Below are 25,776 nucleotides of genomic sequence, written 5' to 3' on the forward strand. Positions count from 1 at the left end.
CCTGCCTCAGGGTTTGATAAGCAAGGCTGAGTTCAACTGATAAAGCCCTAAGTCCAGGCACAAATGCAGGGCATTCATACACCAGGCTCTACAGCAGGATCACGTCCAAAACAATACACGTGGAAAAGGTCACTGATCCAACCTTTACTCATTAAATCCTTCCCAGAGCCCAGCAGAGTTTGCTTACTGGATATAATGGCATCCTTCAAAAATGTATGACACCTGAGCCTTAAAGCAGATCTCTGAACCCAAAAAATAAATGCCAAGCCAGAGGCAGCTACATATGTCAATGGACATTTTGCTCATATAAACCCAAACACATTTTAAACCTGCTCTGTTGGATCACTGTGTGATCCAGCACTCCAGGCCTACCCTCATGTATTCCTTATCACTAATTTCTTGATCACAGAAAGAGTGAGAAGTTAAAAACCAGTCACAGAATGGTTTAAGTTGGAGATGATCTCGTTTTTAGAAAGCCAAGTGACAAATGGGTAAATCAACAACAACAACAACAACAACAACACAAAAAAAAAAAAAAAAAAAAAAAAAAAAAAAAAAAAAACACCAAGCCTAAAACTTGAATTACTGTTCTCTAGCCCCAATATCTGAAAAAAACACCAACCTACTGTGCACTGTTCACACAGCCAAGCTGTCCTGAGATTTGTATCGTAATCCCACCTTTATTCTTTTCAGGCCATCCATTATTTTTTAAAGAAATCCCAGTTCAATGGGACCAGGCTTTATAAAGCTTGAGGAGAAGGTTGTCACTCACTCCAGTAAAACCATGAAGTGACCTGACCACATGGTACCTCTTTGGACCAGCAAAGCTTTATGACTGAGCATCCTGCCCTGTCAGCTGGAGCATTTGGAGGTGCCAGTGCAGTGCAGTGGCTCTTCCAGGAGCTTACACATGTATTTGCTGAGCCTCCAGCCCAGAAAAGCACTTCTTTATGTTGCAAAACTAGTATGTACCCCTGCTGTGGTCAGCCTAAACTGGGAGTCCACCTGGACCCCACCAAATTCATCCATGAGAGTGACAGTCAGGGACAGGGGCTCAGCTTCCTGATTTTTTCTGTATCCTCCTCCAGCACCAGCTGTTGCAGCATGGGGACGGGAACAGCCCCCCATTAATCACTCCTCATTTCAGAGAGAATATTCCTCTACCGTGAGAAGCTACTCTGAGACCAAGAAAACCCCACTGTGACAGTCTTCACCTGCTGAAGAGCAGGAGGAGCTCTGCCCTCTCCCCCTTCTGCCAGAGCAGCAAGGTTTCCGTACCATAGATCCTCTTAAGAGCCACCAGTGCTCCTCACCCCTGGGGAGACTTAGAGAGCCTCAGCAGGAATACGTGCAAAATCCTCATCAGCTGATCAAAAGCTTTGCTTACTACCACCCCTTACATAACCAGCAGCATCCTAATTATCCAGCTAAACATAATGAATTCAACTTGCCCTGCCTTCACACACTTTCACTAGATACAAACTAAGGAACTGGGCGACTGACCCCATGGCGCTTCAGGGAAAACTGGAGGGTTTGGGGAGGTGGAAATGCTGGGTGAAACAATCCAAAATCTGCCACTGAAATATTAACCAAATCAGGACCAGCAAAACCTGAGTATTCCCAGGGGAAAGCCCCATTTACTGCTTTGGGTGGGGTTTTCCAGTGCTTTTTGCTCAGCCAGAGATGGAGAAGCAACAGAACAGCTGCAGCAGAGGAGTAGATGGATTATATTTTTTTTTTGGTCCAGTTCCCTATTGCACTGTAAGTAATCTCTGCTTTCATCAGCAAGAATGCTTGCAATGGCTGCAGAATATAACCCAAATTTTCACTGTTGGGTCCTTCTATCCTGACTTAACATCTATATTAAGCCTGTTTTCTACCCTTGCTTTTCAGCTTTGGTTCTTGCGCTGGGCTTTTTTTTTTGTTTGTTTGTTTGTTTTTTTTTTTTTTTTTTTTAACTGAAGCTCACTGTACTCCATCTGAGCCTTGCACGTAACGAAGTAAACAGCACCACAATGCATTCCTCAGCACAAGCTGAAGCACTAAATAGCTGCCTGGAGTCTGAGGCCGAAGCAGCTGGGTGTTGGATTACAAACGCAAAACAAATGCCAAGGCATGGCCGTAATATGTGCGATACATTGATGACCTACTGTGCTTAAATAACTCCTTGGAAAGCAGGCCGGCCACTCAAAATGGGTTTTTTTACACCTGAGAGAGAGAAGAGAAAGCAATTTGTGCTGATAATGCAGATTTGAAAAACACGAGGGAAAAACTTTAGCGGGTGTAAAAATCACCCTGGCGTGAGGGGCAGGGGGAAAATCCAGCCCAGCGCGGTCGGCATGCTGGGAGGGACAGCATTCCGTGCTCCTGAAACATTTCCAAAGGGTGAAATCCCTCCCCACCGACGCCAAGAGCAAGGCTCTCACTCAACACAGCCAGGCAGAGGATTTCCGAGGTCGATCGCAGCAATTTGAGCCCTCTCAGATCCTTGTTTTCCTGCCTAGAGCAGAGCAGTGCTTTCCAAAGCACGTGGAGTCCCCAGCAAAAATCCCCAGCCACAGTGCACATGGCATTTTGAAGCAGTGTATCAGCATACCACAGCCCTAAGTACACCCAGCTAAAGCTTTCCTGGGAGTTTGCTGAGTGCCTTTGGGTTCCAGATGAGGTATGCAGGGTCTCTGACCCCATGCACAGCAGAATGAAACAGGGTGTTTTCATTCAAACCACAAAACAAACTAAGATGAAGCAGCTAAAGAGTACAATTTCCTCAAAATTTTATTTTTACCACAAGGTAACAATTGCATGATGGCTGTACCCTCAAAAATCACCAGAAAGGCAAAGCAGGGGGGTTCTCACCCACAGTCAAGCAAGGTCCTGGGAGGTCACCTAACCACATCACCACCAACACTATGTGTGTCTTATCTCCAGCAAACTTCACAGCACAGGAAGGAAGATGCAGTTTCTTGCCTTCCCAGCACAACATGCCTACTTGGATGCTGTCACAGCTCCTCATCACCTGGCCTTCCCCAAAATCAGAGCATGGCCTAGTTTAAAGTTGTTGTTGAAAGCCACGTGTTGTTTGACCACAAGCAACACTTCAAAGCCTTAGTTTGATGCTGTAGAGTCAGCTGTGGGAGTCTGCACTCTACAGCTGCCACTCTGCAATAAGAAATGAGCTGCCAACACTCCCAGTATCCCACTCTTGCTAAAGTGCATCAAAATGGAAGCAAGTCTTTGGCCAAGGCTGCAAGAAGCTGTAGCACTTCCAAGGTTTTCTGTGGAGTGACAGAGGGGCTAGCATCCACCTCTTCTTTGGCTTTTAAATGCAATGTTCAGGGCAGACAGGAACCTCTCAATCTGCAAAGACTATTTCAAAGTGGTTCTGAGGACTCAGAACTTCTTTAGTAACTCAGCAGCAGATGGGATGCAACCAGCAGCACTTCCCCAGTTCTGTCACCTTCTTGGCCATCTGGCTGGAGGAAGTTACAGACTCTTGAATACAACACTTCAAAGTATTTGGAGATTTTTCCTTTAGGAGACTGGGGGAAAGGTCCCCCTTATGTTCAAATATCATTGAAAATCTAGAATGGTTTGGGTTGGAAGGGACCTTAAAGACCATCTATTTCCAATCCTCCCTGCCATGGGCAGGGACACCCTTCCACTAGATCAGGCTGCTCAAATTCCCATCCCATTGGCCTTCTCTGGGCAACCTGTTCCAGTGCCTCATCACTCACACAGTGAAGAATTTCTCCCCAACATCCAATCTAAACCTACTCCCTTATGTTTTGAACCCTTCTCCTATCATTACATGTCATAAGGCCCTCTCCAGACTTTTTGCAGGCACCTTCAGGTACTGAAGGTCATGCCAGAGCCTTTTCCAGGCTCAACAATTCCAAATCTCTCAGAATTCCTTCAGAGAGGAAGTGTTCCATCCCTTCAATCATCTTTGTGGCCCTATCTGAATAGCTAAACACCCCTGAGAGCACAGCATTCATTCAGTAGATCACCCCAGCAGCAGTGGCAAGGATGTGTCTGGACTTTGCTGCTCCTGGGCAGAGTAGCTGCCTCCAGCTGAACTGGGTAGGTACCTGACAGCAGAAAACAAGCAAGTGCAGCAGAAAAAAAAAAACAAGAAAAAAAATTTCTGTGTGTGCCTGATTAAAAACCTGATGGATCAAGAGGCAACTCAATCTGGGAAGGAGAAATATTTAAGGAACCAAAGAGGACATAATGATTCACAAACAAGAATTTGGCTCTCTCCATGTGTCTTGATGATACTAGTCTTCCCAGTGAAAGATGGGAGATGCTGCTGGGAGAACTTTTGACAATGCATCCAAGAAAAGAATAACTCAGACACTTCAGTGGCTGTCCTGTGCTCAGCCCCCATCCAGCCCATCACCCCTGCCCCAGATGTTTGGGCAGGGAAGGAGGATGGTGAGCCCTCAGTGCACAACCACTGCTCTCAGTTAAAGGGTTCAGATATACCCTTGGGAAAGCAAAAAATCTCCAAGACACTGGATTGGGCCAGAGAGCATTAGACTGAGGCAGATGTGGAGAGACCATAAGGGGAAACACAGACATTCACAAGTGCCAAGATGGATTAGGATCAGCACGGGTGTACCTGTCCCCAGTGGACCCCTCCTGCTCCCTTCTGGATGTTCTGCTGAGTTATTTCAGAATTACTGCAAACTTTTTCTCTACTCCCTCTGCTGCTGGGCCACTGGTTGAGTGTAGCAGAGGGAGAGTCACCTCCTCAGCGGGGGTGGAAAAACAAGGAAAATTGCTGTCAGAGGAAAAGCAGTTCTCTCCATTCTGTCCCTTCAACACATGCCATTGTCCCAGGTCACCAACTGCCTGATGGAGGCACAGGAACCAGCCACCACGAAGGAAATCATTTCCCTTTCATGCTGCAGACTTACAGCCCTCTCCTGGTGCTGACACAGCTCAAATCTTAGTTTAAAAGTGCAGGATTGCACTTGTAGGAGAATAAATGGGGGGGGAAATCACTATGGCAAAGTACTGTTTCTTTTTTTGGGACCCACTATGTATGAAACCCTGGCTGGGTTTGCCAACAGCTGGTCCAAAACCTGCACAGTATTTCCAGAAGTGTTTCCAGTCCAATCTCCTCAATTTAGCTAGAATAACTCACTCATTTCATAACGGCAGCTGGAGAGGTTTGAGCACTGCTGCTTTTAAAGAGGAGAAAATGTCTGGATGATTTTTAGGAATGCAAACAAAACCAAAAGAAAAAAAAAAAAAAAAAGAAAGATGCAAATCTTGATTCAGCTGTGATTTCACATTAGATGGCACTCTTAAACGTGATTCTACCAGGACAGCAGCAGATTTTCCACACAGGGATTTTTACTCAAAGCAGTTATTTCTTAGAAGGAAAATCCTGACTGCCTCTCCCAAATACACACTAGTGCCTGGAAATAAGGGGTGTGGGAGAGCCACCATGTGCACCCTCTTCATGCACGCAAGCCTCCTTGCTTCCCTGGGATGGCTCCCCTGAGGATCCCCAGATGTCCTTCACCTTCCTGCTGCTTCCCACACCCCACCAGCTGCAGGTGCCCACAGCCCTTTGGTCCATCCTGGTGTCCCCTCTGGGGGGGAATGTGCCCCTAAGGCCACAGCAGTGCCCTGGAGAGCAGCTCCTGTCCCACAGCCTGGCAGACCACACGGAGCCAACGTCTGGATCACAGTGTGGTTTGAAGGGCACCCAGCAAGGAATCAGGGAGATGTGTGCTGGGACAAGGAGAATCAGGAATGAAGGAGATGCATCAGTAGAAGGAGGTGTGGGCAGAGAGTGTAACAGCAGAGCACCCAGCTCCCTTGTGACTGCAGAGCTCCCATCCCTACATCCTTGTGGGACAGGGACCATCAGATCTTTCTTCTGGCTCTTCCCACCCTTTGCCTGCACCCAGCACAGAGCACAATGAGAAATGCAACCCCATCCCAGCACACCACTGCACTGAGGGGGATACAGATGGGACAGAGGAGCAGCCAGCTCACCAACCAGCTGCCGGATTTTGGGAAACGCAATGAACTGAGAAGTCGCTGCCTTTCCTCATGGAGACACCACACGTGCCAATGAAAACTGAGAAAAACACGATCTTTCAGCAACTTCTGCTCCCAATGACAGGCATTTCATTGCCTCAAACATCTCTGCACCTGTTCTGCCAGTCCAAGCCCCAGGAGCAGGAATAAGGGCAGGGCACAGGGCTCCCATGCCAAGGCAGGACCACTTGGATCTGTTGCCTGCAGATGGCACACTCCAAACTGTACAGTCATGGAAAGCTGGATGGCAGGCTCAAGAAACCCTCACCCTGGCACAAAGTCAACAGAAAGTACCACGATGTCTCAAAGGCAACACTGTTACACAAAGACCAAAAAAGCCAAACAGAACAGCAGTAACAAAGTCCTACCTAGGCTTAAAAATACCAGACCCCACTGAAAAAAAAATATTATAGTATAGAGAGGTGCTTTATTTTCTGTAACCTCTGGCTGAATGCTTCCTAGGGGAGGGACTGCTGGAGCACAGGAAGGATGCACTGGGATCTCCTTCCTCTTGGAAGCACACTGCAAACTTGCAGCTCCTCCACAATGGAGGGCTAAAAAGGGAGCTAAAAAGAATCTATTGGTCCCATTTACAAGGGAACATGCACCACATCATCCATAAAATCTAAGCAGAGGGATCATTAAGGAGGTTTCTGTTTGACAGAATGGATGCACAAGTTTAAGTACACAGCAGCATCCCAACATGCTCCAAGTGAGGCACCAAACATGTCAAGGACCCAGACAAACTTAAGAGACTGATGGAAGACAGTAAGTCTTCACCACAGAGTGAAAAACTCCTCATTTTACAAGGCTGTAATTCAACCTGAAGATTAATCTGTTTTAAGAGTCTAAAGCAACTGTGAACCAGCCCCACCACTTCCATTTCAAACCTCTTTTCAAATAAGCAAAATGTCAGATGGCATCAGGTCAGCCTCAAATGGGATTTCTCTCCCCCTGCTCCGGCTGCGAGCCACTTACCCAGCTTACCTTGAAGGACATGTGGTACAGATCAGCTGAGGTGAAGCCTGGAAGGACACAGGTTATGTTATTCCCTTCGCAGATGGAAGGTTTGCACATACACACAGTGACCTCCGTGTTTTGCAGAGAAAAGATTATTTTTTTTTTTACTTGAAAAATATTTATGTCAGCCACCACTGCAACCACTTGAGGGGGAGAAGTTGCAATGTGCTCTGGAGAGGCAAGAAATAAGAAACTGCTGTTGGGTTTTGGAGCAATATCCTTGTTACAGAAACTCTCCACAACTGGGTTTTGTCTTTTCTTGGCTAACGCAGGGGCAAGATTTCCAAAGTTTGTACTTTTACTGACAAATGAGGGGAATTGGTTCATCAGTCACTTCCAGAAAGTCTATCTCTTGCACCAAAATCTGATCTGCGTCAGTCCCAGCATTCAGGCCTGGCTAAATGCCACCACAACTCACAAAAGTGTTGAGCCTCATGCCTTTACAGAGGAAGAAACAGTAAGAAAAAATTTAGGTAGCTACATCTCATAAAAAGATACCAGCCTGAGACACTTACATAACTTTCAAGCTGCTTTTTCCCCCTGTTTTTCCTGAACACTGGGGATTTCCAGGCCTGCTCTGATACCCACAAATGCCCCACTGCCCATGCATGTTCTCAGCTACACATCCAACAAGAAACATCAATGTCTCCAGGAGAAATTCAAAGGGGCACCAGTGTTGAGAATGCTCAGGAACACCTCCCTGCTATTTTGTAATCACTAATTCACATCCCGGGGAACCTGCAACAACCTCCTGTGCAGGTCAGCCCCCAGGTATGTCCACACCCCATGTGTGCCACCACCTTCCTGCACCCCCCATGTGTCCCTTGTCCAGCCCCAAGGGGTGAAAGCCAGAGTTTCAACAGGAAGGGTTTAGCAGAGGAATAAACAGACATGTAGGAGATGCAGACACCATAAAATAACAGAATCACACAATAGTTTGGGTTGGAAAGGACCTTAAAAATCATGGAGTTCCAGCTTCCCCTTCCACTTAGACAGGTTGCTCTAAATCACATCCAGCCTGGGCTTGAACATTTCCAGGGATGGGATCAACAGAGAACCATAGCTTCTCTAGGAAACCCGTGCTAGGGCCTCAGCACCCTCACAGTAAAGAATTTGTTCCTAATGTCTAATCTAAATTTCCCCTCTTTCAGTTTAAAGCCATTACCCTCTGTCCTATCCCTCCATGCCCTCCCCAAAAGTCCCTCTCCAGCTCTCCCGCAGCCCCTTGAGGTACCATAAGGTCACATCAAGGTCTTCTCCTTTCCAGGCTGAACAATCCCAGTTCTCTCAGCCTCTCCCTGCAGAAGTGCTCCATCCCTCAACATTAAGTGATGTGAGATCAAGATCCGGAGGGAGAAGAGGACAAACAAAAAATGATGGAAGCACTGACAGGCTGCCTTGTCTCTCTTCCTGCAAATCTTCCCGTCGCTCCACTCCTTCCTCTCTAAATTGTGTTAATGCTCCATGTTCCCCTTCCTCCTCTTCCCTGGGAACTGGACCCTCTAAAGCTCCAAAACTGTGATAACCCAAACAAACAAAAACACAAACAAAACCCAAACTTCCTGACCCCCCCAAAAAAAAGTCCCAACAAACAATAAGCAAAGAAAAACATCCTTCACAAAACTATTCCTTTTATACCTTATCTTTTTAAACAAACTTTGTATGCCACTAAACTGTAGTATTATTTTAAACACTTATTTTCTGGTGCTAGACCAGCTCTGACAAGAGAAAGGAACTGCTGCTTTTCCTTTCAGGTTCATCTGTGGTAAATAAATACCAGAAAGCCAGTGAAACAAGCTATGAGGGTTTTCTTGCTTTGTTTTGGTTTTGGGGCTTTTTTTTAAGTGCCATTGAAGAAGAAACACCTAAACAAAACCATTACATTCATGGTGCTGACCACAACACTTCACACCCATGAAACCTCAATAAATATTTTTACGATGAAGCCTGCAAGAAGAGATAATACTTCAGACATTTATAGGACTTTTATTTCTCTATAAATGTATCATGAAAGTTGAAAACACTGAATTATTATTTCCATTCCAACTTGGAAAAAAATTAGGGAAGAAAGGGAAAAAAATGCCAGAACATTTTACTAAGAGGAGGCTTTTGTGGAAGACCTCTCTCAGGAGCTCCCATCAACTCATTCTTGCTGCTTCTTTGAAGCCACATCAACAATGATAATTTAATTTACAGTCCAGATAAAAGACATTTCCAAAGACATGAGGGGAGGGAGAAGAGGGTTAGTAGGGCATTCCCAGTTTAATTCAGTCCAGCTACCTGCTGCCTGTTTGGGATGTAACTCCTGACAGCTCATCCTCCACCAAACAACAGAGCTGCAGCAGATAACAGTGTCCCAGATACCCAGGGGATGGGGGAGGGACTCTGCAATGTCTATAAATTGCAGCCAAAATGGATCTAATCACAGCAGGCACTGCAAAAAAATGTGGCAAGCTTGGTCCTGCTGGGAAGAGGAGATGAGCCTGGGGCCAGGGATGCTCCAGCCAGAGGGTTTGATTCAGATCCCCTCCAGGGCTCTTGGAAGACAAGGAGTGGGAAAAGAGACAAGCAAAAAGCATTGCAAACATCCACCCACAAACATCTACTTAGGAGACAGATAAATAAAAAAGCTTTTATGAGGCATGGTTTTGAAGAGAATAGACTAATTGCAAATTGTCACCAGAACCCTCAGGTGTGAGCCAGAAGATCCCCAAATGGTTTGGGTTGAAAGAAACCTTACAGGTCATCTCATTCCTATCCCCTGCCATGGCAGGGGCACCTTCCACTATCCCAGGTTGCTCCAAGCACTGTCCAACCTGGCCTTGGACACTTCCCTGGATGGGGCAGCCACAGCTTCTCTGGACAATGGAGACAATTACACCCTCAGTGGGGAAAGAGCAGAGACAAGTTTTTCCAGTTCTAGGTAGGCTCCTCCAGCTGTGAGGAGCAACAGGCACTCGGGGAGGGAAGGGAAGAGTTCATTGCAAACACAGAAGGATTGACAGGACCACCACAGCAGCATGATCTCTCTAGTGATGGAGATGCTGGAGGGTCCCTGCCCACAGCCCCCATTACTCCTCTCCTCTACTGAACTGTGAAGATTGACTTCAGGACACCCTTCCCTGCAAACTGGAGATAAAAATCTGTAAAGATATCTAATCTGTCCCAGAGTCTGGCTTTCCTGCCCAGCACTGCTGATGAGCTCAGCAGTGGTGTCCATAAAAATACCCTGGCAAAATCCCTGCACACACACAAGCAAAAAAATCCACCAGGCTCAGCTGCTTTTGTTCTGGTAAGTGAGGAAACAATTACTGAAGCTGGAACAGACAACTTCTTGTAAAGAAAAAGAAAGGTGGAGAGGACACAAACAGAAAGCAAAACAACCCAAATAATGAGGGGAGTAGGCAAGTTGCACGAGAAGTGATAAAAGGAAAAGGTTAATAAAGACTCACAAACCAAGCTCGTGTATCACTTGCTACTGGCCATGTTCCCCATTAGGAGAAACCTCCTGTGAACACTGAGCATCTGGGCACTGAGCAAACCAGGATGGACACAGGTATGAACAAGAGGTGACCAACACAGGGTAGTGACAAATCCAACACCTTAAAAGAGGTGCCTGATCCTGCAGCACCAACAGAGCTGCTGGCAACAGGTTGGTACCATAAAACAACAAAAACACTCTTTGTTTGAAGAAAGCAATCAGTGACAGACAAACACTGCCTCTGCCCAGCTGACAAGAGTCAACCTGTCCCTGCAGATATGGTGGCATCGGTTCCTGCCCTGTTCTTTCTTCCCAGGATTTCTCACTGCCCCATGAGGAGCTGGATTTTTGCTGCTGCACCCCTCAGGGTCATTTAGAAGATGTAAAACATCGCTTCTCATTTAAAGAAAAATATTTTACAGCCCTCAAGGAATGGGAAAAGAAAAAAAGAAAAGCACAAAAACATGATTAATGTGCATTCTTGCACCTGAAACCCCAGAAAACAAAACCAACCTCGTTATATTTGTTGCTGCCTGCTTTCAAGTCGCAATATCTAAAGCCAAGTCTGCAGGTTTTACTGGGAGGGAGGGAGGGAACAGAACAATGAACTCATCACTTCTCCCACACTGAAAACAATCTGCTCCTCGGACCTGTCTGTCCAGTGTGGTGATGGAAGGGGACGAGCAGCAGTATTTCACACTCCCAGACCCATGGTCTACATCCATAATCAGCTCTCCAGTAGCTCCACATGCTTCAGGAGAAGATCCAAGCAGATTTATAGGAGGCTGACTCTGGATTACTAGTCCCCAAGGAAATTTTCCTCCCAACACCCACAAGTCAGAGGTTGATTTATACCCAACCTATAATAGACTGTATTCCTTAGAGACAACTCCTTGCCTTCAATCCCACTGCCATTGCTGAAACTGGAGGTCTGGCTTGGTTTAACAGTTGTAGAGTTTATAAATACCAAAAGCAGCACTCAATTTAGGCTGGAGACAGTTAAACTACCTTAGACCAACAGGATGCCACACAGTAAGGAACAGCAATGAGATGATGGCACATTCATAACCTAAAGTTTTCATTAAAAACTCGCAGCCTGAGGAAGCTCACCCCTCCAGAGCAGAAACATTAGGTTCTCCTAATTACTCAAAGAGTAAATTTTTTCAGGGAGTCTGGGGGAGAGCTCTGATCCATTAGGCAGGAACTGGGGAAAGTACCAGCCAGGGGGTTGTAATTGAGATGGTACACAGCCCATTCCTGATGCCACTCAGCACCTCAGCAGGCATCACACAGCAAGCAGTTGCTGGTGGTGGTACCAGCATGAGGCTGGGAGCCCCTGTAAGCAGATTCAGGGAAAAGCAGGACTCCTGAAAAGAAGTTGCTAGATACCAAAGTCCCTGGATAGAGCTTTCTCCATCTGCAAGCACAACACAGTCTCTTTTCCAGTTTTCACTTGTTTTTAAAGGCGTAATGTGTTATCTGAGCAGAGCCACAGCACGTACATGGATTGGCTGCAAAACTGCACAGTGTTTGTCACATCATTCATCCAGACAGAGGTGATGGAAGCCACCAAATCCTAGACTCTCCAAAATCTTGAGAAGGAAGCTCTGCTGAAGCACAGATCTAACTTATATAGCTGTGCAAAGTCAGATCTAACTGCCAGTGACTGGGAAAGATCCATTTATCTATCCAACTAGAAAAATATCTGCTGGTTAAAGAAACAGCAGTCAAACAAAGAAATGGCAAGCGTTGGCTGTGTTTTACAATGCACAAGTCAGAGCCACAAAAATACGTTCCTGGGAGTGCCAACATCCCAATGAAAACAAATCCCAGAACACAAAAACAGGGATAAAAGCACAATACAAACATCTTTCTTTCCCCCACAATTCTGCCCCATGACCATGTGCCACAGAAACAGAAATCTGGCTTGGGTAGAAGGCTTTTATTCCCACCAAAAAAACAATTAAACCCCTTTTGTTTGGGTTTAAAGAAAAAGTAATGCCAACCACTAATAAATTTTGGTTTTGTGGAGTTTTATGGGGATTTTTTTTTATTGTTTAAGAGCACAAACCAAACTGAGTGGTTGCTTTTTCCAGAACGTCTCCTCCTATTTCTCAACACAAGATGAGGAGGTTGAACATCCCAGCTCTCATAACCCTTGTCACGATCAGAAGTTTTCTGGGAAAGAAACACCCCAAAAAGAGGAAACCAGCAACTTTTCATCCCATGTCATTTTTCAGACCCTTCTCCTTCATGGAGCAGAAAAAGAAAGGGAAGCCATAACATGAATTCAGATACAGAAGTACATTTAAGAAACCAAAGCACCAAGATTGATTAGAGTGTTCCTCAGCTTTAATAGAGAGCCTAATGATGTCCAAATTATAGCAAAGCTCAATTGTGTAACCAAGGAGCCAAGATTTCATCCTTGATAAGGACATGGATTTCTGTCTCGCAGGAGAAGCCTGCAGTTCACTAACAAAGATGACCTTTTATGTTATAGCCTTCAAGGCCACAATTAGCTGGAGAAATACTGGACTAACTTGGCAACATGAGTTTTTATACACTGTGCTAATTTTTAGCAGAATCATTGCCAAGACCATTACCATTATCTAACAAGAAAAAGAAAAAAAAATACAAATATGAACCCCACTGCTCTCCAGACCCAAATTACTTTCCACAATTCAATGCAATTTTAATTAAGATGATTAAATTACAGCAGAAATGATTAAGATGATATCCCACAGCAAACCACTAAAGGTATAACACCTTAATCCAGAAGAACCTGGCATGCACAAATTCATGATAAAGTATTCATGAAAAGCTAGAATTTTACACATGAACCAATTCTACATCACTCAAACAATACCTTGGGAGATATTTGTCACAAGTAAAAAAACAGTGACATCCATCAACAGAGCAGAGTTTTTCCGAGACTACACAAAAAGAAATCTATGTGGAAAAAACCTGAAAAGGCTACAATTACTTTGACAATGTTTCTACAGCTCAGAGAAATTTGGGGGCTGAAATAAGTGGTTTCCTTCTCCTTCACAGGGCTTCCAAAATCAATTTTATATATAATTCTTTCTTTCTTTTTTTTTCTTTTTTTATCAGAAGTTAGATAAGAAGTGCATGTGAAATCAGGTCATTGCAATAATCATGTACATGGTACATTTCCACTATTGCCTATTAACTATGAGGTTTAAATGAATGAGCAAAGTCTCAGATCCATATTTCACCAGTGGAAATTATTAATATAAACATAGCACAGCTCAGGTTTTAACCTTACCATCCAACTGGGCCCACTCTCCTTTGGAGAAGGGTAAATGGCATTAAATTAACAGACAGGGTTCAAAAGGCAGCTACATGGAGGCATGGATTCCATTAAAACCTGGGAAAAGATCCTGTGATAGGAGCCCTGGACATCAGGTAACTGCTTGTGGTGCACCAGCCCTGGATAAATCCCAGCGTGTGATCTTCAAGGAATGGTAGCTCCAGCAAATCTTTTTAAAAAGCTGTGCCACTGTGATGAAAGGAAAGGACAAGCCAGCTATTTCCAGGTGCAATCTCCTGGAAACCCTCCACGGTGGCAGGGGGAGGTGGGAGAACTCTGCAAAGAGGAGGCTGCAACCACAAACATGGCTGGACACATGAGAAGGTACCAAGTAAAGAAGTTTTGTCTTGCTCTGGACCTCTCTGCCCCCAAGACTGACCCACACCAAAGGGTTTTGCAGAGTTAAGTGCATCAGAATAAAGTCCCACAAAGATGCAGATCAATTCCCAAAATGATGCCACACATTGCAACTGAGACTTCTTTGCATCTCTTCTCTGAGACAAGAGACCTTCTAGCCCTCAAGGTGGGGAGAGGAGTGGAAACCACTAAAAAATAAAAGGAAAGAAGAGAAGAAATCTCCATTTTGCATTGTGTGGCCATACTAGGGAGCTACTAACACCTAAATCACACATTCAGGACACAAAATCCCTGGAAAGCTCACAAAGAACAAGTGAATTAGAGAAAATGAATGTTATTTTGTTTTGTTTTGTTTTTGTTTATTCATTTGTTTAATTAATATAGCTCTGAATGGCTCAGCCACCAGACAGCTTCCCCTCAGTTGTAATGGATCTGCTGAGGGGTGGGCCCCAGTCCAGGTGAGAGGTTAACTTCATATTTTTCTTAATTAGACAAAGAAAAATACAAACCGAAAAAGATAAAATTCCAACACAAATCCTCCACCAAGGCTGCTATGAAATAACTCTTTTGTTTAATTATTATGAGTTGGATCGGCAAACGCTGGATCCCGATGGACAGAGAGCAGCTGTTACTATAACAGAAAGACATTCATCTTCCCTTCTCGGGACCCTGAAATTCTATCAACAATGCCTGTAAAACGACTCTCTGCTCCCCCCTCTCCCAGTTTTTGCCTGTCTTTCATATTGAGACCTATTTTTAGCCAACTTTATTTTGTTGTACCACACTTCAAAGCTGAGCATGTTGGCTTGTTCGAAATCATTTCCATGTACAAAAAATGTCAGGGAGACTCTGGGGTGCAGGAGAAGGGCACAGCCCTCGCTCAGGGTCTCTTCTTTCACCAGGGATTCATTGAGAAGGAGCCTACAGACACAGTTACCCAGACAGATACACTTGCATCTCGTTTACCTCTGAGGCTCACAGTTACCTTGGAGGGCTTCTTTCAGCTGCTACATAATAAATAGTCGATCCCTACAAGATTGCATGGGAAAGGAAATTCTGTTACCAATTAAGAAAAAAAGTTTCTCATGTTTGCTTTCAGCAGCGCTAACTGGGTCCCATTAGATGATAGCAGAAACTATGTATCTAGAGGAAACTTTTTACTGGAATAAAAATTAGCTGTAAAAGACTTCCATAGTTACCTAAGGCACAACATAAATGTTAAAACACCCTCCAGGAACGGGCACATGCAGCCAATCTCCTGACAATGTGAGCAGGCAGAGTGTCAGGGCATCGGGAGACAACAGCCCTGGGGACAGCACATTCAGTGGGGAGGGTTTTTTCCTTTATTTTTCTGCTTTTTTGCATCCAGCAAAATCCAGGCTGAATGAGCTTTATGCCACCGAGCTGTACCCACGACAGGAAACACTCAGGGACAGCAAGTGTGCTCATCAGAAGGCTCCATCAGGCATTACTGGTCTTTATCACATACCCAAAGAAACCTGGAAACTGGGACTGGAGGGCCACTGTGTTGTTTCAAATACTGTAAAAGATGATTAAAACCTACACAGGAATTTCTCGCTATTGCTGAGCCCTTCCACAGGGCCCAGCTTCATGATTTGTCTTTATAGAGATGCTCCAGGAGCCTAAGGAAGAGCCTATGGCAGTAAAACAACAGCAATCAGATCAAAACATTCACCTTCATGAGTTTGGGATTGTTAGAGTTTTTTGTTTTTGTGTTTTTTTGGTTTTTTTTTTTGTGTTTTTTTTTTTTTTTTTTTTTTTTTTTTTTTTTTTTGTTGTTGTTGTTGTTTTTTTTTTTTTGCTTTTTCTGAGGTTTGCTTTTGGTGGGAGAAGGAAGTTGGGGGTTGTGTTGTGGTTTGGGTTTCTTTTAAACACTTGTCTTTAAAATATTTCAAAGGAAGCCCAGGCGCATGGATGATACAGCTCAGTGGCAGGGCACATCCTGTGACACCATCCCCACCTGAGGCTCCATGCAGAGATGGTGATGCCACACCAGAATTCTCCAGAGGCTCCAGAATTCTCACCAGACCTGGGCACTCAAATCCACACCACACCTGGCAGCAGCCAGAGCCAGCATCCCAGTAAGGCAGCACCAAGCACCAAAAACCACCATCCTGCTTCAGGTTGTGCTAAGCTTTATCTATATCCCAGGCTCCTTACATAAAAAGGAATTTCATAGCAGAGAACTGTTCCAGGTGTTGTCAGCACCAGAGCCTATTGCCCACCACAAAAACTCACTTTTTAAGAGACACCCAGGTGAGAGTTTTCCAGCACAACTGCAACAGGTATTTGAATAAAAACGCCTTACCCCAGGCATAAGAATGTGCTTTAACAGAAACTTTCCTATAAAACTGAAGGTGCCTGATAAGCTGTGGGTGCATGTGAAAGCAAAGGATTATGAGTTCAAACTTTTGTGCACCCGAGAGCTGCCCAATAGCTGCCGCCAGGCTGTAACTGGATACTCTCGCCACAAAAACCCAAGGACAACTGAATTTCTCAGCCTGCAAATATACCGGGGAATTAGCATTCTTAACCCATTAATTACCCTCAGGAACTAAAGCGCCCATACAAATCCCATTGTTCCAGTTGCCATACTGAGGGGGAAAAAGCCCCAAAACATAAAGACTTGGAGAAAGAAGAGAGCTGGGAGCCTGAAGGTTGCATTGCCATGGCTCAGTTGTCCCAAGAGTGAGGACAAGGCTACCACCAGGATAACCACAAACCTGTGCTTTGCTGAGCAGCTCCATCCTAAGTCAATTGCAGTTTCCCTCTTCTAAGTACAGGGACTCCTGCAAATCCGTGTGGCAATGCACTGGTCTGAAGCAAAGCCAATGCCTTCTCACCTACAAAGCTCACTGGCTCTTCCAAAACCTGTGCCACAGCCTCCTCACAACTCTCCTATTGTAAAGCTCAGCTTGCTGCCTCAGAGAAAGGCCTGGACATCAACTGTGCAAAGCTCAAATGCACTCTTTTCCCAGAAGAAGACAGTAACAGTAGCAAACAGAGCAACTGGAGTGGGGAGTTTGCAGACAGCTCAGCCAAACTGCAGCAGTAGCCACCAGACCTCAGAAGCAATCCAGAGACTGAAAAACATAAGAACAGTGCTAAAAGGGCTTAAAAACCCTGCAATATTCTCATTCTCTGAAATACTTTTTAAAAGTCACAAAAAGGAGACAAGTTTTGATTGAACATTTCTTCACTTCAGACCCATGGCTACATTCTCCCCTCCCCAGGAATTCAAAGCAGTCAGCAGAGGTGAATTATGTATAAGCAAAATATTCCTAAAAGCCAGATTTTAGAAGCTGCACCCATTACACAAGGCATTTTAAATAGCTAAATGTCGAAGAAAAGAACAGTTAGTGACCTAGATTGACCATTTGATAGATCAAGCACAAATGGAGCTAACTTTATCCCTCTCATCCACTCAAAGGCTTATCATCTCACACCTTAGAGAAATAAATTAGGAAGAAGCATTACATTAGCACTACTGGCACCACACAGAAAATTTAAAGTTCTGCTACCATAAAGAAAACAAGTTCTATAATGGGAAAAAAGCTTTAAATAAGACAAATAAATAACTTTTTTTTTTAAAGGTGGAGGCAGTCACAGCACCTAAGACCCTGCAGTGTCAGCTACTATGGAATTTTTAAGATGACAACATTTGCTGCTGTGGTTTGGGACACATTCAGCACAGGTCTGGGATTTGGGTCTGGTCTGGAAAGTGCCAGACACAGATTCATTTCCCCCAGGTTTTGTTTATTTCTCTGCAGAACTGATAGCAATGCATTCCATTTCCAGCTTTACTGGAGGAGGATTAACTCGCCCCCTCTGCTCCCAGGAGCATCTTTTTCCTCTCCCTTCATCACACAAAGGTACTTATTAGACATAAAGAGTCCAGTTCAAAATCCAGATCTAAATTTGCACGAATATCCACTTCAGTGAAAATTAATGGAGCTCAGATTGTAAAGCACTGCATCTTTTTCATGCATGTGCTTTATTCTCTGTATTTAAAGAGAAGGCAGTTGTACACTATACATTACTATGAGATTGAGACAAGAGAAAAACAAAACACAAAACAAAATTATATATCTGGTAATAAAATTACCAGAACATTTTATTTTTCCCAGCAAATTTAATTCCAGGTGGACAAAAAAGGATAATGCAGTGGTCAGAGACCAGCCAAGAGGATGGAGAGCAGTGCCCTTGCCCTGCCACTGACTTTCAAGATCTCAGAGAAGTCACTCCCACCAGGGAAGACCTGGTAGATTTTTGTTATGTTCCCAGATTAAACATCCAGAGATACAACTTTCACTTCTAGAAAACATTTTCAAATATTTATTTCAGCTCCTTAACATACCCCAAGCCCATCACAAAGGCCAAAAAGGGTGCTCCATACCCAGGCTGCCTCTCACTCTGCAGCCAGGCCTGAGCAATCCTCTGAGCAGAGTCCGAAACTGAATCTGTGGTGAAATGACACACCAAGGTGGAAATCGTGGAATTATTGATGAGAAACAGGTCATTCACATCTTCCTCCAGCCAGGCACAAACAGGCTGCTGCTCCTTCCTCTGTGTTTCTTTTTTGCACACCTGTATGCATGAGCCAGTCCCTGCTTGCAGGCAGCCCAACCTAAGAGAAAAGGATCTTTCCAAGACTGAAAATACACCAACGACCTCCAGCACAGCCACCAGAAGAAAAGAAATTCAAAAATCACATAAGGTGGACAGAGCACACTCAGGCTGAAGCCCGATTTTACCCCATACAGAAACAGTTCTTCATGCAGATTATTCTTTCAGTACAGGTACAAAATACTTGGTGTGACCTTGGCTGAGCCACTTCATGATGCAGCAGGGAGCACTTGCAGGCAGAATTTTCTCCCTCTTGGCCCCTCTGCTCAGGGTTTTTGGGGCAGGGACCTTCTCTCTACACAAACAGCAAATTGCAAAAAGAGGAGCTGTATTTTTCTGAGGCACCTAGACACCAGCAACAGATTTTTTTCTTAAGTAGCATGATGGACCAATGCCACATGCAATAACCTAATCAGAGTAAAAGACTTAAATACTGGCAAAATAAGAGGCACTTCTGTGCTGGAGGGAAGCATATTATTATTTTACAGTGTACACTGACAATTGCTGCTCTTAACTTTTAGTTTGAATTGAAGCTATACCACAGTAAAGGAGGAAGATGACAGAGAGAAAAGAACATGAAATTGGTGAAAAAGACCAACAGTTATATTCAAATCTAAGCATTAAATTGTGCTGGCTCTGCAGAATGCAGGCAGAGTGTTTTATCTTTACTTCTTTGCCCCTCTGACTTCAGTGGCTCCAAGAAACCTTACAAAGAAGACTGGGGGGGAGTGATGCATATATTTCTAATATACCTTAAAGGAATAAATGAATAATGAGATACAAAATTATTTCAGAATGAAGTAATAATGAAGAGAAGAGATTAGACATTAGTTGATCCTCAATGGTTAATGGAGGGGAAAGGGAAGGGGAAGAGCAGAGCTTATACTGGTGAATACTTCGGCCACAAACACCTCCCTTAAACACATCCAATTTCACTGATGTGAAAATCACCACATGAAGGAACAGGCGAAAAAGAGCTTAAGTGGGAACAGGGTGCAGAATGCCAAGTGCTACACTGAATAATTCAGATCCAGGCAGTGCTATTGGCCAGGCAGGAAAATCACACTCCCCTGCTAGTTTAAAAATCAAAGGCCAAGAAGGGATAAAAGAGAAAGACAACACCTCTTTAAAGCAGAGATTACACTCTGTGGTTCCCATTTCCCAAGTTCCCACAACGTTTTGTTGCAGGGAGAGCCCTGGAGCCCGGGCACTGTGGTGGTGCCAAGGCACAGCCCCTCACTGCACACCCCACTGCCCCCTGAGGGACCTGGGGAACTCAGCCACCTGCCCTGGTGACACACACCACTCCTCCAGCCCAGCAGCAAGAAAATGCCAACTCTGCAGCAGGCACCGACCAACCCTGACTCCCTGAGCTGCTCCCAGGAGACTTTCTCAGTGCACAAGCACTTCTCCAGTTGCCTGAGAGCAAGACCCCATCTGGGCTTTCATGAGGTTCTAGATCACCACTGAACTCCAGTGGGTTCTCTCCCCCACCTGCACCTTCCCAAATTACAGTCACACTTCTCCAGGGCCAGCTGGCAGGGCTGGACTGAAGGATTTCCAGGCAAGGGCTGGAAAGCACCATAAGGAGATATCAGAGCATCAGGGTCTTTCCTTGCCTGGGCCCTGCCAGGGGAGTTATCAAGGCACTGTCACATCTTTCAGACCACTGTCCTGGGTATGTTTGATGAAAATGTGTTACATTTCATGGGGCCTGAAAGATCCTGTGCTCCTAAAATCACATTTAATTCTGACTATTCTAGTGCAGCACCACAAGGTCAACTACTTTTAGCACTAAATTTTAGAAATGTTTCCAAAAGCAGATCCTGGAACATGACTGTGAAAACACCTTCTGCTATAAGGCTCCAAACATGGAGTAACTTTGGGTTTTATTTGTTTCATTGCAAAGGTGTCGTGGCTTTCTAGGAACAGGCAACTTTGCCTTTGGGCAGAGCATACAAACACACCCTTGACAGGTGCCCAGCCTCAAAAAAATCTCTGCCACCCACCTCCTTCACCCTTGATATATAAAGATAGCCATGCCTTGGCTCCTTTTACACCTACAAGACATCTGCAGGAGGACCCACCCCATGGACAAGAACGATGCAAACACAGCAGCAGGATTCCTGGGCCTGTCCCATCATCCCATTACCAACATTTCCAAAGATGCCCTTTTCCATCTCAACCTGTGCACTGGTCCTGCCCCCCAGAGCTGGAGAAGCCAGGGAGCCCTCCTAGGCTGATCTGCAAAGCAAGGAGTGCGTGCTTGGGGAAGGGGGGAAATGGTGGGAGGGAGAGAGGAGAACAAAAACAACAACAAAACAGAAAAGAAAAAAAAAGGTGGAGGGAAAGAAAAAACCCAGTGAGGCTGGCCTGTTTCTTTCTTCTCTACCATCTATTCAGTGTCAGCAGGGGAGGTCCACAACTGTTGCGTCACATGGAGCACCAAAAACCCTGACAAGCGTGTTTTAGCTGCCGGAGAGCAGAGTGGACAGGAGGCTGGTGACAGGAGCCTGGTGACAGGAGGCTGGTGACAGCTCGGGCGCGGGCACTGGGAGCCCTCCGCTTTAATTGGCCGCTTCTCCCCGTTGCATCCAGCGAGCAGGAGCCTGACAGCCTGCACGGGCTGCTCAAAGGCACAAGCGATGGCAGAAATTTCAGCCTGTGAATAGTTTAGTTAAGTGCCCAGCCCCTCACTCTGGTCCAGGGATGCGGGGTTTTTAATGCTGCTTGGTCCACAGGAGCCAAAGGGAAGATGCTGCGAAATGGAGAGGGGAGAGGAGGGGGGAGCTAAACCACAGGTTGTGCAGGACCTGGAGAGGTGTTTATAAATAATGCCACTAAAAATAATACACTGGTCACTGGCATCTCTAACACAGCATTTTCTTCTCCACAGGACTCTGACAGTGGTTATCTCGGTGGTATAATTATCTGGATTTGATAGCAGATTAAAAAAACATATATATCCTAAACACCTGTTCAAGAGTTTTGTGTTTTTAAAGGCCGTTGCCATTAACCTTGGGCCACGCACTTCATTGTGTTTAATTAGTAAGCTAATGAAGCCAGTTTTATTCCCTTTCTCAAGCACAAGAGGATAAATACAAGACAGTGAAAGAGGAGACCAGATCCATCTGCAGCACAGTTCATTGCTGCATGGCATTACTTAAACTTGCACCGAAATAAAAGTAATGTAATGGCTTGGAAAACATGTTAGCAATGCATTCTGCAAGACAAATCCTTTTACACCTTCTGTATTTTCTGAAGCTCATCGATTAAAACATGATTTCTGAACATTTGGGCTGCAGAGAATTTGCAAACAAAGGGCTAAAAATAAACATAATGTTTTCCTCAATGAATCCTCAGTATTCCAAAAAAATTTAAGCATAACAGATTTTATTTTTTAAAAAGAACAGCAGCCCGTGCTTGCTTTGTTACAGCCAGCCAAGGTAGAGAAGCATCAACAATGGAGGTCAAGCGATTTTCGAAAAGCCCACCACTTTCTCAGAGCCCTAACATGTACACACACAAAAGACATACTTTGAGCAAAGCCCAGTGCTCTGAATCCCAGCAACACATTCCAACTTAAGGTATCTCAGCTTGTTTTCCTCTTTTTTTTTTTTTTTTTTTCACTGAACAGCTTCAGGAAAAACTGGACAATGAAGATCACGTTTGATAAACGCTCATAAATATCACAAGAAAGGCTTTTAAAAGAGGGAGGGATTTCCAGAACGGCTAATGCACTGATTTAGTGATTCAAGAGGACCTTTCCAAATAAACAGAATTATATTCATTTTCTGAGGTTTCTTTATTGTATTTTCGGGGGGGGACACAAAAAATTCAGCATAGGTATGCCCTGTCAGATTATCTTTTTCATAACATGATACATTTAAGAAGCTTTCAGGGTGCTATTTTTTTTAAAGCAATTGCTTTTTTCCCTCCAACTTACATTTCAGTCACTCTGTGCACAGAGCCATAGGATCAGGTTAAATACCAAAACCAAACCAAACAAAAACCCAACGCCATACCCAAAACAAAACCAAAAAAAATCCGGAAGCCATCTCTTTTTATTGAATCACCCGAGATAAAAGGATTCCAAGATTTATGGAAAGAAAATACATTGACCATAAATCTCCTTTATGCACATAATAGAATTTTCCAGCCAGGAGAGCTGTTGTGATGATAGCAACGCCGAGCACCAGGAATGCTGCTGGCACACACACACACATACACCACCTCCCCCCCTTCCAAAATACCTGCTCTCCTCAGCACTGCTATGTAAATACAAACCCGCACAGCTCCCTTCCCAACACATGGAAACAAAGCTGCGTACAAGTGTCCCAGCCATCAGATTAAAAAAAAAAAAAAAAAAAAAAAAAAAAAAAAAAAAAAAAAAAAGTCCGAGCTGGCTTTGCTCACTGAGACATTAATTAAAAAAAAAATAAAATTATTATCCGCTCCCTTTTTATTGCCACTCGCACGCACTTTCGGTGTGACTTAAAAAAAAAATAATAATGAAGCGCTGGCACCGCCGGTAATGGCAGAGGCAGGCGGTGGCAGCGCATATTTAATGGGCACTCGGAACAAAGGAAGCCCGGCTGCAGGAGCGCCCCGGGGCCGGCTCCGCGCCCGCTCCCCCCGCGGCCCCGCCGGGCAGCGCCTTCCCCGGGCCGGGGGACACGGGCACGGGCGGTCACACACCGGGAAACCCCCCCGGCCCCCACCCGCCCACCCCGCCGTGGGTGATGGCAGAGCCGCCGGGAACTCCCCGGCTGCCCATCGCGGAGCGGGCACGGCTGCGGCAGCATCGCTGCCCCCGGGAACCCCCGGCCGCCAAGAGCCTCCCCTCGGCCCCGGAGCCTCCCGCGTCCCCCACGAGCCCCCGGCCGGGAGATGGAGGAGACGTAACAAGTCACTGCCCAGCGTCGGGGCGGGGGGTGCGGGCTCAGCCCCGGGGGGTCGTGGTCACCAGGCAAGAGGGGGGTGGGGGGAGAGGAAAATTGCTGCCGCACTGGTTTCTCATGAGGAAACTCCAGTGATAATAATAATAATAAAAAAAAAAATAGGGAAAATAATAATGATAATAATAGAAATAATAATTAAAGCAAGGAGGGAGAGTGGGGAGCGCGGGGATTTCCAGCGTGCCCGCGTTTTCAGTGCTGGGGGCAGCACAGGCGGGTCTGAGCCCTCCCGCCCCCCCGAGGGCTGCGGGATGGGGCACCCCATGGAGGCCCCTCCCCTCCTCCCCAAGCGCTGCCCGGGTGCCCCCTCCAACTCCCCCGGCCGTGCCCGGGCTTTGGGAGAACTTCCACTCGCGCCCCCCGGCACGACGCGCACCCCGCAGGTTGGAGATGAAGTTTGGGGGCCAGCCCACGTCCGTAAAATAAATGGGATGAAGAAGGTACAAAATAAACACCCTCCTCCGCCGCAGAAGCCTCCTCGGGAGGGATGCTCCCCAGGCACCCCCCGCCGCACACACACCCCCTTTTTCCCAACTTTCTCCCGGCTCCCCGCGGAGCCAGCCTGTCCCAGAAGGCTCGTTCCGTGCTAACCCCTATGGGACAGCGGCGTCCCGGGGGGGTGATGGGGAACCGGGGGGGTCCCTTCGGGGCGGAGGGGAGGGTCCCCCACACCCCCCGAGTTACACAAGCGCAGCCCGGCGGGAGCGGAGCGCACACATGGCCACTACCTGAGGGACCCCGCACCATTCCGGAGAGACCCCCAGGTCTCCTCCCGCTGCTCCCAACTTGTCCCCCCACCCCTTGCAGCCTCCTCGGCTTCCCCCCCACGCCCCTGCCCAGAAGTAAATGCCCATTTTTGCAAAGTTTCCTCGAGATCGCGCCGTGTTTACATTGCCATGAATTCCCACAGGCTGCCTGGAGGGAACAAAAAGCAGCACGGGAGGGCTCGTCCTGCGAGCAGGGAGAAAACGGAGAGGGAGGGCGAGGGAGTGAAAAGAAAGAAAAAATAATAATAACAATATTAATAATAAAGGAGATGAAGGCGATGCAGCGGTGGGGGGATTCCCCAGCTCGCGTGCTCTGCTCTGCTCTGGAGGGTGGCTGCAAATAACCGCACGGCCCATTCAATTCTGCGTTTGGAGACGCGACCGAGAGCCCGAGCGAGAGGTAAACACGCCGAAAGGCTCTTACCTGCACAGAAAGTTCCCCAGAGCACGGCGAAAGTCAGCCACGAAGCAAACATAGTCCTTTACTTTTTTTTTTTTTTTTTTTTTTTTTCCCTCGCGTGCACCTCTACCCCAAGGGAAACAAAAATAAAAATAAAAAGACCGAGCGCGTGAAAAGAGCGGGGGGAGAAGCGCGGCTCTGCCTTCCCTCTCGCTCTCAAAAAGAAAAAAAGAAGAAAAAAATCCTGGAGGTAGGGGGTGGGAAAAAAGAAAAAGAAAAAAAAAATAAAAAACAACAACAAGAAGAAAATCGGATTTAATTCCTTCGCAGTGGCAAAATTTATCCAGTGGAGACGAACAGACCCGGACGGTTCGACCTGCTCCTGCCCGGCCCCACCGTTCGCTCCCAGCTTTCCAAGAGTTTCTTTCGCTGGGCTTTTGTGCTGGGAGCGCGGCGTGCACCACACACCGACTCCCCCTCCTCCTCCTCCTCCTCCTTCTCTTCCCCTTCCCCCTCCTCCTCCTCCTCCTCCCGACCCAGCCCCTCCGGCTCCCCCAGCAGCGAGGGGCGAGCGCGCACACGCCCCCGCCCCCGCCCCCCCCGCGCGCTTCCCGCGCAATGCCCGCGCAGCCGCGCGCGGGTTGCGCGCTCCCCCCGTTCCCCCGCACACACACGCGCGCATCCCCCCCCCCTTCCCCTTCCTCCTCCTCCTCTTCCTCCTCCTCCTCCCCGCGCATCCCACGCGCGCTCCCCGCGCC

General features: G+C 46.2%; 1 protein-coding gene across 1 annotated transcript in view; it reads right to left on the reverse strand.

Annotated features, from left to right (window-relative positions):
• Window positions 1–25,557, reverse strand: part of ACVR2B (activin A receptor type 2B) — a 97,740-nt gene extending 72,183 nt beyond the window's left edge. Inside the window, exon 1 of the mRNA XM_083879262.1 lies at window positions 25,043–25,557. Within this exon, the coding sequence (XP_083735388.1) occupies window positions 25,043–25,094 (52 nt within the window). The 5' untranslated portion in view covers window positions 25,095–25,557. The remainder of the gene's footprint in view (window positions 1–25,042) is intronic.
• Between the last annotated feature and the right edge of the window lie 219 nt (window positions 25,558–25,776).

The sequence above is a fragment of the Zosterops lateralis genome (genome assembly GCF_965231275.1).
Source record: "Zosterops lateralis genome assembly, chromosome: 1".
Classification (NCBI taxonomy): domain Eukaryota; kingdom Metazoa; phylum Chordata; class Aves; order Passeriformes; family Zosteropidae; genus Zosterops; species Zosterops lateralis.